The 18,090-nt window shown below is 38.0% G+C and overlaps 1 protein-coding gene across 1 annotated transcript; it reads left to right on the top strand.

Annotated features, from left to right (window-relative positions):
• Positions 1–14,667: 14,667 nt before the first annotated feature.
• LOC147623084 (caffeoyl-CoA O-methyltransferase-like) lies at positions 14,668–17,191 on the top strand. Its single transcript, XM_086821806.1, has 6 exons — positions 14,668–14,806; positions 15,396–15,531; positions 15,628–15,707; positions 15,801–15,945; positions 16,029–16,160; positions 16,762–17,191. The coding sequence occupies exons 2-6, from the start codon at positions 15,418–15,420 to the stop codon at positions 17,053–17,055; spliced, it is 765 nt and encodes a 254-aa protein (XP_086677932.1). The 5' UTR covers positions 14,668–14,806; positions 15,396–15,417; the 3' UTR covers positions 17,056–17,191.
• Positions 17,192–18,090: the final 899 nt, after the last annotated feature.

Below are 18,090 nucleotides of genomic sequence, written 5' to 3'. Positions count from 1 at the left end.
CTTTTTGCAAGCTTGACAAGCACACTTGTTGTAATAATGAAGTAGATTTGGTATGTACATGCATATGGGGATGAGGCCTAGGCACTTGGCCTTAGGGTCATTTAAATGTGTATTTTTGGGGACCTTGGGCTATATTAGGAATACGTATCATGGACATTATACCCTTTTGATGATATTTTTTTAACTCTATAGACATCTTGTCTTCTTGGAGCTTATGCCCAAGCTTTCATGACTGATTCATGGTAGTATGTCCATGTCTAGGTGCTACTCCCTAGGATGAGTGGGACATATGTGTACTCTATGCTAATGAGTGCAACCCTTAGGTCCCCTTCATATGTCTAGGTGCTACCCCCTAGGATGAGTGGGACATATGTGTACTCCATGCTAATGAGTGCAACCCTTAGGTCCCCTTCACTGCAACATTCACTACAACACCAATGATACTAAAGGTGTTGTTTCCAACAGCAACAATAATCATTGTGCTAATAACAACAATAAAAAAGGTGCATGTAGATATACTTCATAGCAAAATGGAGTTGCTGAGCGGAAAAATAGGCACATTGCAGAGAATTGGTAACAGAGAAGAATATGCCACATAGCTATCACGCAAAAGCTATTTCTACAACAGTTTATATCATGAACATGACTTCTATTGCAATCATACATGATGTAATGCCAAAGGAGAAGTTCAGTTTGGCAAGAAACTTGATTTGTATCACTTTGAAAGTTTTTGGATGCATAGCTTATGTGCATGTGCCAAGTGAGTTGCACACGAAGTTGGATCCAAAGGCATAAAAATGTGTGTTTATTAGATATTCCCTTGAGCAAAAGGGATATAGATGCTATAATCCTATTGCACGTGAGTTGAGGGTGTAATCAGAGATGTTGTGTTTGATGAAATGAGTAGTTGGTATGCTACTGAAAAAGATGATGTTGGGATTGATGTAGTTGGAAATGTGATTGCACAGAATGCAAGTCAACAATCATAGTCATTGAGTGGACCTAGAGAGTCCTCTTATGTTGGGTCTGTTCATAGACCATGGAGTGGCAGGCTACGTCAAAATACCAGTCCTGAGAATGCACTTGGTACATCGGCAAAGAGAAGGTTGGTGAGCCTCTTGGTATGCTTGACATTTCTGTAGGGCATTTATATGTTGATGGAGAGTCTAGTGGTTTGGAGCAGGGCCTTGATGAAGAGTTTGGGATTCCAGCTATTAGAAAGGGAAGAGAAGCTGCAAAAATACCACGCAATGATCATGGACAACATAGGTCAAGGAGATTTAGAAAACGTGTTGACAGGTTGACATATGATGGTTATGTCACTCATCATTATCCCCATATATGGCTAAGGTTGTGCAAGATGTTGAAGCCACACATTTTTAAGAAGCTATTAGGAATTTATATTGGGAGAAAGCCATGGATGAAGAAATGGCTGCATTGGTGGATGCAAATGAGACTTGGGACTTGGTGCCATTGCCTGAGGACAAGAAGGCTATTGGATGCAAGTGAGTGTACAAAATAAAGCACAACTCAGATGGAAGTATTACCATGTAAGGAGACATTGATCTCATGTATGTTAGCACACAGAGGAGCAGTTGACATTTTCATGAAAGCCCTAGGAGCAGAGAAGCTTTCCAGATTCTGAACTATGCTTAAAGTCCTAGAGATGGAGTTGAGCTTGAGGGGGAAGTGTTGAGATGTCAAGATCAACATGAGCTAACACTTATGATATGGTTGGGTGACCAGTTTTTCCACTTACATTACTGGCGTGTTTGGTAGGACGCTAATATGATAGATCTTTGCCCATGATTCTATAGCTGGACTACACCAGCTACTAGCCCATTGAGTTATGGCATACTTAGCGTGTTCACATTATGGACCACATGTACATAGTACTTTAGTACTTATGTTGTATTTCCCTTATTTTTGGATAGAACCCTTTTGTTGAGAAGAAGAACAACAACAATTTTCACCCTCTCATCTTGTGTGTTATCTTCTAGGGTTTATGTGAGTGTGTGTGTGCTTGCAAGAGCTCAAGCTCTCTTCCTCCCTGCATCTTTTCAATAACCTCTATGGTCAAGTGAGGATGCCTATACGATCTTTACTTACACATGTTGTTTATGTTGGGGATATTTTATGTGTGGAATGCACCTTTTATTTATATAATTTTCTAGGATTAATGTGTTTAATCAGCTATGTATGCCAGTTGGTATGATATAGTCATGATTAATGCGTTGAATCGGCTATGTATAATGCTAGTATTATATAGTTAGGATTAATGTGTTTAATTGCTTGTGTGTGCTGACTACTATTATTTTGGATGTAGGCGATGATTGAGTGGTGGACTATTTTGTTAGTCATTAGGTGAAACATTTGTTGGACCACAACGAGATATTTTTAGAAGATATGTAAACTCCTATTATGGCATTAATATTTTTGGAAGACTAAGGCCTCAAACCTTTGTACATACCAATTAGTATTTAAACTTTTGGTAGACCCAAGATTTGATAATTGTAGTTTGCTATATTTTTGGAAGAGCTTGTATGATCAAAAGCTCTTATGCTTTATTTTTGGAGACATCTTTTTGAAAATCAAGCTAAAACATATAAATATGAATGAGTTGTATGATGGGCCATACTCATCCAGGGGAGATTGAACCCAATCTTGTGTCGATGGTGATCTCTCTCTCTTATTTTTTTAGTTCTCATGTTTATTTTATTTCGCTAATGTAGGGTTCATGCTTTTAATCTGTTTCGAGTCTATGGTTTGCTCTAATTTTTATGTTTGAGAAATAGAATTCTTCTCAAGTGTCATAAAGGTCCTAACAGGTTACCTGAAGTTAGAACCCAAAGAAATTTTGGATGTTTGGGAAAAGGCTCTTAGGAACATGATCCTAAGAGAATGTCTAGATAAATGGAAGTTTTACCTAGTGAAGGATGCCACCTCGAAAAAAGAACATGATTTACTCAGGGATTATCTCCAGCTTGCGAGATGAGAGTATCTCAATTCTTTCAAGTGGGAAACTATGTAAGATCCCTCCTTGATGACCCCCTTATCTTGTATGAAAAAACTCTCTTCATCAGTTAAGTAACAAGCTAGAGAGAGAAAATAAGTCTAGAGAGAGAAAGTTAAGCTCAAAATTCTAATTGAATGGAAAAATTTCTTTTGATCCCAAGAATTGGTGTGAACAAATAAAAATCCTATTAAACACCGAATGAGTGAGATTTTAGAGTTCCATTTCATGGTGGGATGTAAAAGTTAGCTAGTCGGTGGATTTTTAAAAAATTGATCATTCGATATCATTTTGTGGTCATTGTAACAAAACAAAATCCATAACTCAAATATTTTAAGAACATTGAAACAGTTATATTTTGCAAATAAGTCCCCAAACTTACCTCGTCAGTCTTAGGGCCATAATTGAGTTTTTATTTTTTTTAAAAGAGTATAATGACTAATGTTAGAGCTTCTTAACCATGTGTGTGCATGGGAAAAGGAGTGTAAGGACTTCATGGACCTCAACCAAATGAAATAAAATTCCTTCTTCACACCAAAGAAAACATGAGGATCGTTGGCACACCCGTGACTCCATAAGAGCTTGCATGTCTCGAATTGGTATGAAACCCAAGGTACTTGCATAATAACTGAAGGTAAATGACTATGGGAAAGTTATAAAAAAATAGATAAGAACCCACTTGGTTGAGATCACCAAAAAATAAGAAATATTAGAGAAGTTGGAGACATTAGTATTAAAAAATGAACTTATGCTTTGGGGAAGCTTGTAATAAAACTTTTGAAGACCTTTGAATAAATGAGGGTGTAAGAGCCCACCTGTGTGGAAAAACATTTTTCAAAGCAATCTAGGATCTATGTGGTGTAAGAAGACCCATGCAATTAATTTACGGGTGGAAACTCTTAGGTGGTGTGATTCTTTTGCTTATAAAAAGGGCCCATTAAAGTAAGGCATTTTTCTTGGAGAGCTTGGAACAACCTCTTTCTCTCACATAATTAAGAAATATGTGGCCTATACTCTTCTACTATCAAGTACTAAACTATGCAAGCTTGATCAAGAGAATGATTAATCAATAAATAGCATTTCTATTTGTTCTCAATAGGCTGAAAACAAGCATGGCTCTTCTATGCATCTTGCATGAGACTCCCATTGTACCATATGAGTGCTTAAGCATGTTAATCATGGACTTGAGGTTAGGCTTGGAAATCAAGCCAATGAGCCTCCCATTGTGAATGAGTGCCATATGAGAGTCATGCATCTTGCATGAGACTCCCATTATGCCATATGAGTGCTTAAGCATGTTAATTGGCATGGACTTGTGATTCGGCTTGGAAATTAGGCCAACGAGCCTCCCCATTATGAATGATTACCTGAACAAAAACCCATTTTTCTTCATGAAAGTGAAGGTTTCCATAGCTTGGTTAGAGAAGGCTAATTAGTTATTTTTTAGTTGTTAAGCATATCATTTTCTTTACATTTCCCAAGCATAGACTTGATTTTTGTGACTTATTATGTGATTGGGAAGCTCTAAATGTGTCTAAGCCCTCTTCCATTAGTGAAGGAAAAGCTTGTTTTACTTGAACTGGGTAGTGGTTTATGGACATTCTTTTGATGTAGATAAATGCTTAGAAATATTAGCAAATGTTTAAGTTTGATTTTATGATTTCTACATGACATTAAGTATTTTCCATTGAATCATGAGAAGCTTATAAAATCTTATCTTTTCATGTAGATAGAGTGCCCATATACTTAATGAAGTGATTATGTAATCTTTATTGGATCTAGATGATTTGTATGAGTTTTCTTTGATGATTATTTAATATTGATGAAGGCTAACAAATGGTTGGATTTGATAGGGTTCAATGAACCTTGTTAACCAACTATGTTGGTGGTTAACATGGTTTTACTCATCTGATGCACTTTGCCATATTACCCCTTAATGTCAAATAGGGAAAGTCTATAGACTTAGTGTACATAGTTGCTTAAGACTAGTAATAGTTTTTAAGTTTGGCTGACCGAGTGTGAAAACTAGTCATTTTTTGTATATAAGTCATTTTTGACAATAAGCAATACACAATCATTCACTTGTAATAGTTTTCTTGTGAGTTATCCTTCTTCCCTCTTCTTGGTTACTTGTATGATATTGGATTCCATTAGCTTCTCCTTACATTCTTGAGATGGGAGCTTGTTTGAACATGTGTGATTGTAGGTTTTCCTCTTCCATTAGCTTCTTCGCTCCTTGCTTTTTGTGAAGAGAGAACCAACACAAAGGAACACCTCTCTTTGCCTCCATCTAGGCATTGAGAGCTCTATCTTCACTACTTTGGTAAAAGGAGCATTTCGATGTCGCAAGGAACTGAGGGTGCGAGATAGAGATGAGCTAGCGTACCTACATTAGGAAATTGCATTTATAGCTCAAAGGTAAGGCCCAATGACACATGCTTCGGCAAGGCTAATGTAAGCTATTGTGGATTAAATATATTTAGAGGACTAGCCTAGGGCTTATTTTTTTTTCCATCCATTCCAAGCTATTGGGATTGGCTAATATTTTTTGATATTGATTAGGAGATCACACTCCAAAAATAAAAAAAGTTGGAGCTATGGATGTGCTTGTTTATGTGTTTGATTTTATTTTTTATTTTTTTGCATTAGGGCAACATGAGTGGAGGAACATAAAAACACTTGGAAATAGGAGCTGTCACAATCCTCCAAGCCTAAATAAATTCACCTACTAGCTCTCTGTAAAAAGCACCTTAAATTTTATAGACAAGGCATTCAACTACACTATTTTTGGGGTGCAGCTTTAGTGAAGGAGCGGGAGCAGGACCAAGAACCTCAAGGTCACTCCCATGGGAAGTGGTAAAACCATGTTAGATGCCATAATGTTTCAAACATTTGGTGTCCAGTTGGGTTTAAGAACACCATGACCAATAAATAGCCCGGCACCTTCATTTTACGGAAATCGGGACGACATGTCTCTTTTATTCTACCACCAAGGGATGTTCCACAATACACCCAATAGTAGAAGCACACACAGTGCAAGAAGGAGTCACCCTCTCCATAGGAGCCCATTAGAGTGCCTTTATCACAACAAGCACACACAACATAAGTAGGAGTCCCCCCCTCCATAGGACCCCTTATAGAAGTACCTGTACCATAGAATTAAGTTCTAGTTCTTCTCTATTTTGAGGAGGAATAGGGAACACGAGAAAGGGTGAGAAGCCACATAACCAAGTTCCAGTTCTCTTCTCTATTTAGATGAGGAACAACACAATGAGGGGTAAGGAGCTAGTGTGTGAGACTACCTCATCACAAAGGGATCCATAAAGGCAATCACAAAATGTGTCCTCAGCTGGCAAGCTTACAGTCTCAAAGCAAAGCTGGTGGTGGAAAAGTACCATTAAAAAATGCACATCCCAACCCCCTAGGGCAAGAGATCCGTACCATGAAATAGAGGGTCTCATGAAACTACCTCCTTATGTTCCCCCACCACATGAATATATAGAAGATAAGGATGGCATTCAAAATGGGAAGGGGAGTTGCAACCAAAACATAGCATCTAGGGGCTTAGAGTTGGGAAAAACCAAGCTAATCCATATCTCAAGGATAATGACCAAATTTGATGGAATTGGAGATCCCATTCATGAGTACCTAGAGATGTTTTATCAAATTTGTGAGGCCATGGAAAGGATTAATGATCCCACCAAGATCTATTTATTCAGACTTTGCCTTGAAGGCAAAGGAGGCCACCAGTAGTTTAGGTCATTGATAGAAAAGGCCAACTCTACGAGGCCTTGAGACACATATTCAACCCAAGACATGCCCAAGAGTTAGCATTCCCCCCTCCCAAATTGAGATCCATCCTTGGAACTAACAATGATATGTGGTTACAAGGGTAAGTTGATGGAGATATTTGTGTTAGAAGCATCAACATGGTAATGATGTGTGTTAGTGGCAAAATAGGTTGTCGGTGGAGAGGTTCCATATGAAGAGTCCCAAATGTCATGCCAATGCAAGTGCATGGAATGAACAACAAAAAGTGTGCATAATGCATGTTCTTGAAAGATGCAAGCACCTACTTGCCGCATCTCAAAATAAGAAATCACGCTTTGCAAAAAAAGATAGAAAATAGGGGATGGTTGTTGATGATGGGGTCCAATTACATGTGCATCACGTGTGCATGAAAGTTTATTGTACATGAAAGTCAATGCACAGTGTGCGGTGGGTGTCGAAGAAAAGCATGAAATATTAGAGTAATGTTTCCCCTCCCTTGTAGACGTAGATTAATCCCACTTGGTAATAACAACAAGATGAAAAGATTATCAAAGGTAAAATTGCCTACTGGTGAAGGTACAAATGTTGTGCACATGCACATGCTTGGTATAAAGTAAAAAGAGCACATAATGCATGTATTAGAAAGATGCAAGCACCTATTTACTTATGTGCTACACAAAAGATAAACACATTATGTCATGCAAGTAAGAAAAGAAAAGAGGGAATTGGCATCCGGAGTAGAGGTATTACCTACAAGTGCATAGTGAATGCATGAAAGTGGAATGTGCGTGATGTGATATAGTGGATGGCATAGTAAAATATCAAGAATATCCTCTCTCCTTTATAAAAAATATCAAGAATCTCCTCCCTCCATATAAAGAAATGCCAAACCTGACTTAGACCCTTATGATTGTCCCTCAGCATGATAAAATATCAAGAATCTCCTCCCTCCTTCATACAAAGAAAGGCCAAACTTGACTAAAACTCTTATGCTTGCCCCTCTAACACAAGTGACATGACTTAGACTCTTATATGCACCTCATCTAGCATGCGTGGTACAGACTGGAGTCGACTCAAGCTGGAAGAATATGTATAGTCTATAGAATCAAAAATACCTAAACCATTTAGGCTCTCCACCATGTTTTGGGCTTAGAGCGATGGATAAATGATTCTACCTCAACCCGATGGCCACTTCTTGGGCCACAAGTGGACTTCATATGAAGGCCTTTTTGAGCTCAAGCGATTATGAAAGTCAGATCCGGATTTAATAATTACTTTGTCATCTTTCTTAGTGTGCTCCAGTTACTTAGAAGAGGATTTTATTTTCTTTCGGGGATTCCTCACTTATATCCCTTGGACCATTTTGCAGAAGCTTGTGATTTCTTGCCTACATCCTTGGGATTGTGGTTTTTTGTAAATTTTTCTTTGGCTCTTGTCAAAGCGAGGACCTCTGTCGTCTCAAGGATAACATGTGTGCTGATTATATGTAAAGCACTCATCCTGCGCTTAGAAGTGTGACATGGTTATTATCCCCTCCAAATGTCATAGGCTTACTAGGGCAATTTGCAATCGTCTATTGGCCCTAGCCCCTTTAACGAGTAGCAGAAGTAATTGTGCCAGGGCAGAGGTCGTCACCATTGACATGACCCCACAATCCCTGCAAAAAGGACATTTCAAACCATAAAACTCCATATGGAGTAATTGACCCATCCAATTTATCATTTTTGGAAAGAAAATCATTTGTTGACTGATAGAGAATTTGAGAAGAAAGATGTCAAAAGAAATCTTGAACCTACGTCAGCACATCTACTTTTGAACTCTCTAAAAAGCTGGAACCTACGTCAGCACATCTGCTTTTGAACTCTCTAAAAAGCTGCTAGAAATCAACTCTTGGATCGCCAATTGAAGAAGGTGAAATCAAATGATTGCAAAAATGGACGATTGGAGAAGTACGATCGAATGATTGGAAAACCACCAATCACAATTGGAAAATCACTGATTGAACAATTGGCAAATAGTAATCGCATGATCGAAAAGTGCAATCAAGCAATTGATCTTGATGATTGGAAAAGTACAATCGTTGACTAGAAAAGTTGAATCAGATAATTGAAAAAGTAGAATCACCAATTGGAAAAGTTGAACCGTACAATTGAAAAAGTACAATCACCGATTGGAAAAGTATAATCGGGTGATTGTACCAGCCTATTGAAGAAGCCACGATTGGAAAATCAGAGCGATTGCTTTGTGTAGTAATTGGAGAAGCTAGTAAACCAGTGCAATTGGACGATTGGAAAAACCTATAGAGACAATTGCATTGGGGTAACTGGATAGCCAGTTGATTGGAGAACCAAACGATTAGAGAAGAAAATATTTGTACTATCTATCATTGCTTAGTTCAGTGATTGGAGAAGTACATGATTGCACAATCAGCGATCGCTCAAACTTATCTTCCATGTGTCAGATAACCTACTATAATGTACTCATATGTATGTATTTTTGGGTCCAGTTGAATTGGTGAATTTTAGCATCTATATTAAATGTTTAACAGTGGCAAATACTTGGAGGACATAAAGATTAATTTTGGTCACAAATTGAGTGATTTTAGAGACGTCAAATTTTGGTCAATCTTGGGGTTTTTGTGCCTGTTTTGTGCTGCCATTTGTAAGTGATTTTTATTCTATACCTAACCATGTTAAATAATGTATAAGAGGTTCATAGTGAGTAGTTTAGAATAAAGGAAACTCATATAGGGGTTTACATAGTAAATATAGCTACAACAACGGGCGCCCAAAATAGGGTCCGGACACCAAATTCACCCTTAATTTTTAGTAACGGCTTTGCATGAGGGGGTAGATAACTTTATTTGACAGAGAGAAGTATTAAAGCAAGTTAGAACATCACAAGAGGAACAAAGTCCATGTTTGAAAAAATTGGAGATTTCGCACGGTTTGGCCGGTATTCGTGAAACGAATCTGACACCACTTTCGAGTGTTTTTAGAAAAAACGTATCGTCTCTATTTTGGTTAAAGATCAGGATTGCTATATTAATCATTTTCATGTATGATAATCTAACTAGTTCTCGTGGGCTATTTTTTGGGGCTATTCTTTCAAAGCCTTGAGGTGATTTTGTGCAAGAAGAGAGAGAGAGAGAGAGAGAGAGAGAGAGAGAGAGAGAGAGAGAGAGAGAGAGAGAGAGAGAGAGAGAGATTTTGAGATTCGAGCCGGCCGGTACTGTTTACCCGCCGGACAGACAACGAGATTGAAGCCCTTTGGGAGCCATGTGGTAGAACCTAGAGAGAGGACGAGAACGAGAAGGAGGCATACCCGGGATAGCCGTGACGTCCAATGTGGAAGTTGGGTGGACGGGCATCGGAGGAAAGCCCTAGATTGGCTAGATTTTTTGTTGGTGATTATTTCTCTGATTTTGAGTAATTGTATTAGCGATTATTATGTGTTTTTGGAATGTTTGACTTAGAAAACAATTAATGTTATGGAAAATTTCCTCTTTCTCTTGAAGTGTGATGTGATTTTCTGAAAAATTAAGAAACGTTGTGAATTTATGTGATTATTTAAATGGAACAGAACATGGGTACGTTACACCTACCATGTGGTGGCACTACATAAAGCGGTGGTTTTTAACGAAGTAAATAGATAACCTACATAAAGCAGCGGTTTTTGACGAAGTAAACAAATAGATTTGATGACGAACTAAACATATAACCTACATAAAGCAGTGGTTTTTAACAAAGTAAACAGATAACCTACATAAAGCGGTGGTTTTCGACCAAGTAAACAGATAGATCTGATGATGAAGTAAATAAATAACCTACATAAAGTGGTGGTTTTTGACAAAATAGCCAGATAGATCTAAAGATGGATGTCAACAAAAATTGATTTCCCTAAATTCATCCGACAGACTGCAACTGAATTGAGCCACCTATAGATAGAATGCTGCTTGCACACAACTGGTCCTGGCTGTATGTTTGATTGGACTATAGTCCTTGAAAAACTTGCCACCTTAGAGTGTGTTTACACTACCGTATGCTACATGTAGTCTACACTCAAATGGAAACCACATGATCTCCACAAAATAGAGTACGACCTGATGGTAAAACACCTGCAATGGAAAGCTTGAAATAAACAAGCTATGAAAAGCTTGGAAGCTTGAACAAAAAACCAAGCTATGAACAACTTGGCTCTAATACCACTATTAGCTTTGATGAAAGGAAAGCTGCAAACACTCATGTACTCAATGTTCACAAATCAAAGAGAACACGAGAGAGAGAGAGAGAGAGAGAGAGAGAGAGAGAGAGAGAGAGAGTAGAAGGCTAGTTCACTAGGAGCAAGAGCTCAAGGTACAATGATGTACAAAATGAACAACAACCCTAAACTGAGGATGAGGTTGTTTATATACTAGCTAACCCTAAGGTGCCCTTTCACACTCGGATGGCCATGGGAAAAACCTAGTGGAACAAAAGTACCCATGGCATAAGTGCACAACCTCACAGGTAGTACTACCAAATATCTAACAATGACCTAGTGGAACAAAAGTACCCATGGCATAAGTGCACAACCTCACAGGCAGTACTACCAAATATCTAACATGACCTTACAAGTAGTACTACCAAATATTTAACAATGCCCTCACAAGTAGTCCTACCAAATATTTAATAATGATCTCATAGGTAGTACTACCTTTGAGGTGCCTGCTTATTACACCAAATTTCTAATAATGACCTCACAAGTAGTGCTTGTTCACAAGTAGATGGCCATGGGAAAAAACCTAGTGGGACAAAAGTGGCCACGGCGTAAGTGCATGACCTCACAAGTAGTACCACCAAATATCTAACAATGTACCCAACCACTTTCTCAAAAAAATTATCCTTTGTAATTGACCTCATCATATTCTTATGCTTTTGATAAAAACACGCGAGTTGTCAAATCCGATGGATCGTGCACACTTTGCCCTGGCAACAATGCTTCAAATATTTTAAGCCATTTTGGATTGCAAGTGAATGAAATTTCCATTGCATTCGAATACATAAATACCACGGCCCTCCTATAAAAGAAGACGAGAACATAACTCTACGCCTTGCAACATTGCTTAGCACAGTCCTTACACCATCAACTGCATTAACCATGTTTTTGACAATCCTTAATGCACTTCTACATGCAAACTCTTTGGTTTATTGTGTATCCATGCTACTGTATACATCAACAATGTACTATTGGAGTAGTCTCCCCCCTCGTAGAAGAACATCATTGGTATTGGGTCTGTCCTGCAAATTGATATGCATAATATTGTCTTTGAGTAACACATTTTTGACACTAAATCTCATGCAATGACACATTGTCAACATATTTATTAAAGCAAATTCTAAACATTTTTTAAAACTAATTTTACCCTTTCTCTCTTCCCCTCTTCTCTCATTTCCTCTCTCTCTCTCTCTCTCTCTCTCTCTCCCTCTCTCTCTCTCTTTACAATTATATACATTATTCTAGTCAAATAAAACAAAACAAAATATTTTAAAAAATAATAATTCTACTCTCTCTCTCTAGAAATTCTTTTTTTTTTCACTTATTTAAAAAGGTTTCTTAAAAAACCAAAAACATTTATGAATTTAAAATAAAACAAAAACTTTTCTTTTAATTAATTCTACTCTCTCTCTCTCTTTAAAAAATCTTTTGTAATTTTTTCCATTTACTTAAAAAGGTTTCTTTTAAAACAAAAGAAAAACAAATTAAAATAAAACAAAAACTTTTCTTTTAATTAATTCTACTCTCTCTCTCTCTCTCTCTCTCTCTCTCTCTCACACACACACACACACACACACACACACACACACACACACATAAATTTTTTTATATAACTCTCTCTCTCTCTCTTCAATAAAAAATTCTTTTTTTATTTTTTTCATTTATTAAAACAAAGCAAAAAACATTTCATTTAATTAAATCTATTCTCTCTCTCTCTCTCTCTCTCTCTCTCTCTCTCTCTCTTTTAAAATCTTTTTTTATTTTTCTCATTTAGTTAAAACAATAAAAAAAAACAAAAAAACATTTCTTTTAAAAGAAAACAAAAACATTTATTTATTTAGAACATTTCTTTTAAAACAAAACCAAAAACATTTATTTTAATTAATTCTACTCTCCAGCTCTCTCTCTCTCTCTCTCTCTCTCTCTCTCTCTGTTCGGGTCCCTCTCTGTAAGCCGGTCGGGTCGCTAGGTGGGTCAAACGAGACGGGTTCAAGCGCTTTCTACATGTCGGGGCGGGCACGCTCGTGGCTCCCACCGCATGCTTGAGCGTGGGAGCTGGTGAGATGCCACGTGGTCGGGTAGGTGGCATCTCACCAAGTAGGAGTTTAATTTAAAGAAAACAAGATGTAATTTGGGGATACTTTGTTTTTTTAAAAATAAGACAGGAGAGTATATATTAGAAAAATCTCACGGAGATAGAAAGAGGCCAGCACAACCATCAGGAACATAATATCAGTATGATGGTGGAGACTCTCCACCTTATACTACCATGCTACATAAAGGGAACATAGATGTGTATCCAAACCATTATCCTTCAGTTTGCAGGTCTTGTAAAGCACTGAGAGAGGGTCCAGCTGGGTACTCCTTGTTGGTGGCAGCAGTGGCAACATCTTCTTTGATAGCTCTTTTTTTGCAGCCTTAATCTTCTTTTGCAATGTAGTACTAGTCTTCTCCAAGACTTTGTTCTTGCCTTGACTTGTCTCCTTGGAACTTTCCAATTGGTCCACAACTTGGTTCTCTGAACTCTTCTAGCCTGCCCAATAAAATCAAATCTCAGACTCGGGCTAGCTGAAGTGAACAGATGGTTGAAAACCCTTTGATTCCTCTGCAGCCAAACGGACCAAATATAATCAGCTCTTAATCTGTCCCACCTTGGGGTGGAGCAGCTAGGAGAGTCACCAAGAATGATATGCTCTGTGTAATTTGGGGATACTTTGGTTCTCAATGGTCCCAAAAAAAAATGAGTGGTGTGTTCAATTATGAAGTGATTGATGAGAATGAGCCAAGGTTTCCGAAAAGGCGGGTTTGCTTTATCTTGGATAAGTTCGAGAAAATTTGCCTCATCTTGAGAAGGAAAAATGCCGCCTCCACTTTTTTTTAAAATAGTAGTAATTGGATGTTGGTATGAAAAAAATGCTTGTTTAAAATTACCTTTACCTTTTCAACACATGGTGAGAAGGATTCATGTCACGTTCGCGAAAAGCCAATGGTTGCACGTGTGCTCCGCTCGATAAAAGCATTTTTTAAAACCGGTCAAAATAAGGACATGCTTATAACTTAACCCGTTTTCTAGGATATTTTGCCAGTATTTCAACAAAAAAACTAGTAAAGTTGAATGTTTTTTTTAAGGGCTTGATATATTTCTAGCTGGTTTTTTCAAATTTCAGCGGGAAAAATACGTTGAAATGGTCGAGAAACTTCGAAGTTGAGTTTCGCTAGCATCGTGCACCTCCTTGCTTGACATCTGGCCTGACCTGGTGCAGGTGGCAATTATTCATAGGGTAAGCACATAGTCGTTACCTTCCTCGCAACTCTGAAACCTTGCTTATGTGTCACTTTATCTGCTATCGTGGCGAACCCACAGTTGGTACATAAGTACAGTGACGCTGCTTCTACTACTTTAATAACCCTGCACGTCAGCTCTACCCGTTGACAGCGTCACCGAAGGTGACGGCACGTTGGCAACATCCACTCATACGCCGTGGCACGTCTGCCAGCTCATACATACACATTCAGCGTTTCGTACGTGTAAAGCAAAAAGTGCTTGTTTTTGCAGCGACAGCTTCGCCTATTTCCACCCCAGCAAAAGCAAAAGCAAAAGCAAAAGCAGCCGTGTAAACCAACCTGGCACACAAGAGGTTGCTTCAACGTCTCTCCTCTGCCTTCCTGTGGCCAAACTTAACCCACCTAATAAAAACCCTCCCCTCCCCCACACCTTTGCCTTCTCAAGCTTTTCTCTTGCTTTTTTGTTGGAGGCCCAACAAGGTGAATCTAACCCATAAGCAGCTTTGTTCAGATTGTAATCGCTTAAAATGCACCAGCATTGTGTTGAGTAGTTGCTTAATCCCGTAGCCTAACCACTCAATAGCTCAGGCTTAATCGCTCAATATAGCTTTACAGTGTCTTTATCTTAATCACTCAAATATAGCTTTACAATGTCTTTAGCTTAATCACTCAATACCTTTAGCTTAATCAATTGCTAACTTTAACTTCACCATTCGTATGTCTTTGATACTCAAATGTCTTTAGCTTCAACACTTGATCCCTCAATACCTTGAGCCAATGCCTCTAGCTATTTTTAGATTAATCACAGTATAACTTAAAATTATATAACGTCCTTAGCTTAATCGACCGTAATAATAACGCATTTACCGGTGCACAAGTTGATAAAGCATATATTGTTTACTACTCGAGTTGCTGAGTAAAGAGATTATTTTTGTGCATCTTTCAAGGCAAAGGTTTTTTCTTGGCTAATTTTCGGTGTTTTTCATACTACTTTTCAATGTTCTTTTCTCATTTTGAATGATTGTTTTTTTTTTTGGGGGGGGGGGGGGGGGGGTCTATGTTCACTCAGAAAAATATTATTTATTATAATAATGGCTTCAACTGCTAAGACACCAAAAACAAATGGGGAACACCAAAACAAGAACAAAGGCAGGCATTCTGCAACTGGCCACAAAACCCTTCTGCAAAGCGATGCTCTATTCCAAGTAACTGTCAACTTAATTAGCTCTTAAACCTTTCTCTGCTGCTATATTAGCTTAATCCCGCAGCTTAATTAAACAATTTTATTTGTAATTTTGCAGTACATTTTAGAGACTAGTGTCTACCCCCGTGAGCCAGCCCCTCTCCAAGAGCTTAGAGAGATGACGGCTAATCACCCTTGGTGTATTATCTTTAACCTTGTCTAATTAGTGCTAAGGGAATACCAAACCACATTAAACCTAAGCTAATCCACAAACTAATCTTTTGTTTGCAGGAACTTAATGACCACATCAGCTGATGGAGGCCAGTTTCTAATGCTACTTTTAAAGCTAATCAACGCAAAAAACACCATTGAGCTTGGTGTTTACACTGGCTACTCTCTTCTTAGCACAGCTCTAGCACTTCCTGAAGATGGCAAGGTGGGGGTTTTCCTTAATTTTCTCTATTTACAAGATTAAATCAATGTTTAGAACCCTCAACAGTTGACTAGTACGTTTTTCAGATAATTGCCGTGGATATTAACCGGCAATGCTACGAGCTTGGTGTGCCCTTCATGAAGAAAGCTGGAGTCCATCACAAGATTGATTTCAGAGAAGGGATGGGTATTCCACTACTTGAAGAGTTGCTAAGCGATGTAAGGACCTACGCTATATTTTACATCTAGATATAAATTACCTATACATATACTAGATAAATTACCTTCCTTCCTTGCTAGATGCATTATGTAAGAGGCTAAATTGTGCTTTGCATTAACAGAAATATGATTAACTATAAAATTCACCACTATAAGATGCATCCTTACTAGCTGGTGACACTTTTAATGACTAAATGTTGTGTCATTGTGACTCATATTATTAATAAGCTTAGATGCTTTAATGATATTTTTTAAACATCGTTTGTATTTTTATTTCCAAATCTTAGTCTAGTCAGTATTCGATATTTATTTATCTTAAATGATCAAATATTGACTGCTCTAAGATGCTCGTGCATATCAATAAACTGCATCATTAGATGTCCATTAGGCTACGACGATTTCATGCACACTATTTGATTGCATCGTCTGCTAACAATAAGGCTGCGCATAAATCAAGTGCATCATGTGCTACCAAATGTAATATACACATTTTGCTAAGCATTGGAATGCCTTCAACAGCAGCTGAACATTTGCCATTTGTAGATTTAATTGCAACATTTGCTAATAATTGTGCCTAAATGAAGTGCTTAATGCATTGCAGGAGAAGAACATTGGATTTTTTGATTTTGTGTTCGTGGATGCGGACAAGGACAATTATTTGAATTATCACGAGAGGCTAATTAAGCTAGTAAAAGTGGGTGGGTTAATTGTCTATGACAACACTCTTTGGAATGGCTCAGTGGCTGCCCTAGATGACACCTCATATCCCAAATACGTGCAATACTACAAGCCTTTTGTACGTAAGCTCAACCAGGCCCTTGCAACTGACCCTCGTATACAGATAAGCATGGTACCCATTGGAGATGGCATCACTCTTTGCAGGCGAGTTGAGTAAAGCTTCTTAATATTAGGGGCCGTTTCCCCTTATTGACTTTCAAAAGACGTCAAACGCACTTGTTCTTCTGTGATGATGCATCTCCTTTTTATATGAAATGTATCTCCAAGCTAATAAAACAAAGTGTGCTTCCACCTTTGACAACTATTTTGTCTATTCATTATTGTACTTATGTATAAATTTATCGTTAAGTTTACAAAAATAACTTGTCCAAATCTCCTTGTTGGGGAATAAATTTTCAATCATAATAAAGCTTTATAAAAGATGGAACTCTGTTAAACTAATTTAAGACGGATATTGTTGTACATTATCTACTTCACAAGCAAAGGATTAATCAAAATCTTTATCTATACAATTATGGTAACAAGTGTTTTTTTTAAATTACAATATATAGAGGAGCAGTTACAAAATAACTTACTTTTTGATCAAGAAGCATAACTTCAATATCCAAGCGCCTAAGCCAAGTCATTTTTTAGAGAGGTTAGATTTTGAATATACCTGGTCAATGTAGGATCCTCCCATCCTTTTCCAGCCTTTATTTCTAAACTTAGCTGATCTCCTGGAACTCAAAGAAATGATCTCGAAGAAATGCGCAATTGGAGAAGGCCAAGGAAATAGTAACAAATATGCTTTACTTGCTGATGGAGTCACAACCTCGTTGTGTCGCTATGCTTTTACTGCGCTCTGCTCGGCACACATTGTTTGGATCTTGTCCCTTGCCCGTGCTTGCGGATGGCACCTGTTGCATGTTGTTTTGTGATTGGTTTCCCTACTGATGGAGTCAAATGTTCGCCATAGCATGCTTTTGGACTTCTTCTGGCATGACCTTCGACAACTTGGTTTTGGAATTCTTCTTTTGACGTTGTCCTTCTTGATGCTTTTCGATCGTCGTGGTTGTTCCTACGCTGTTGTCACGTATCCTTCCTCCTCATGCAAGGTTGTACATCGACCTGCATGTCGTTCTATCATTGCTGAATATATATTGCTCTTATCCATACTATATTGTGTCTTTTGCTTGTCGGTTCATATGCTTCC

Source organism: Cibotium barometz, chromosome 27, assembly GCF_041138505.1.
Source record: "Cibotium barometz isolate CiBa-2024 chromosome 27, ASM4113850v1, whole genome shotgun sequence".
Classification (NCBI taxonomy): Eukaryota; Viridiplantae; Streptophyta; class Polypodiopsida; order Cyatheales; family Cibotiaceae; genus Cibotium; species Cibotium barometz.
This window is presented reverse-complemented; position numbering and strand designations above follow the sequence as displayed.

Bases quoted from the DNA above. Each gene is read 5' to 3' on its own strand.
- LOC147623084 (XM_086821806.1), top strand. From the start codon at position 15,418: ATGGCTTCAACTGCTAAGACACCAAAAACAAATGGGGAACACCAAAAC. The intron at 15,532-15,627 runs GTAACTGTCAAC...GTAATTTTGCAG, and splicing joins AAAGCGATGCTCTATTCCAA to TACATTTTAGAGACTAGTGT. The intron at 15,708-15,800 runs GTGTATTATCTT...TTTTGTTTGCAG, and splicing joins ATGACGGCTAATCACCCTTG to GAACTTAATGACCACATCAG.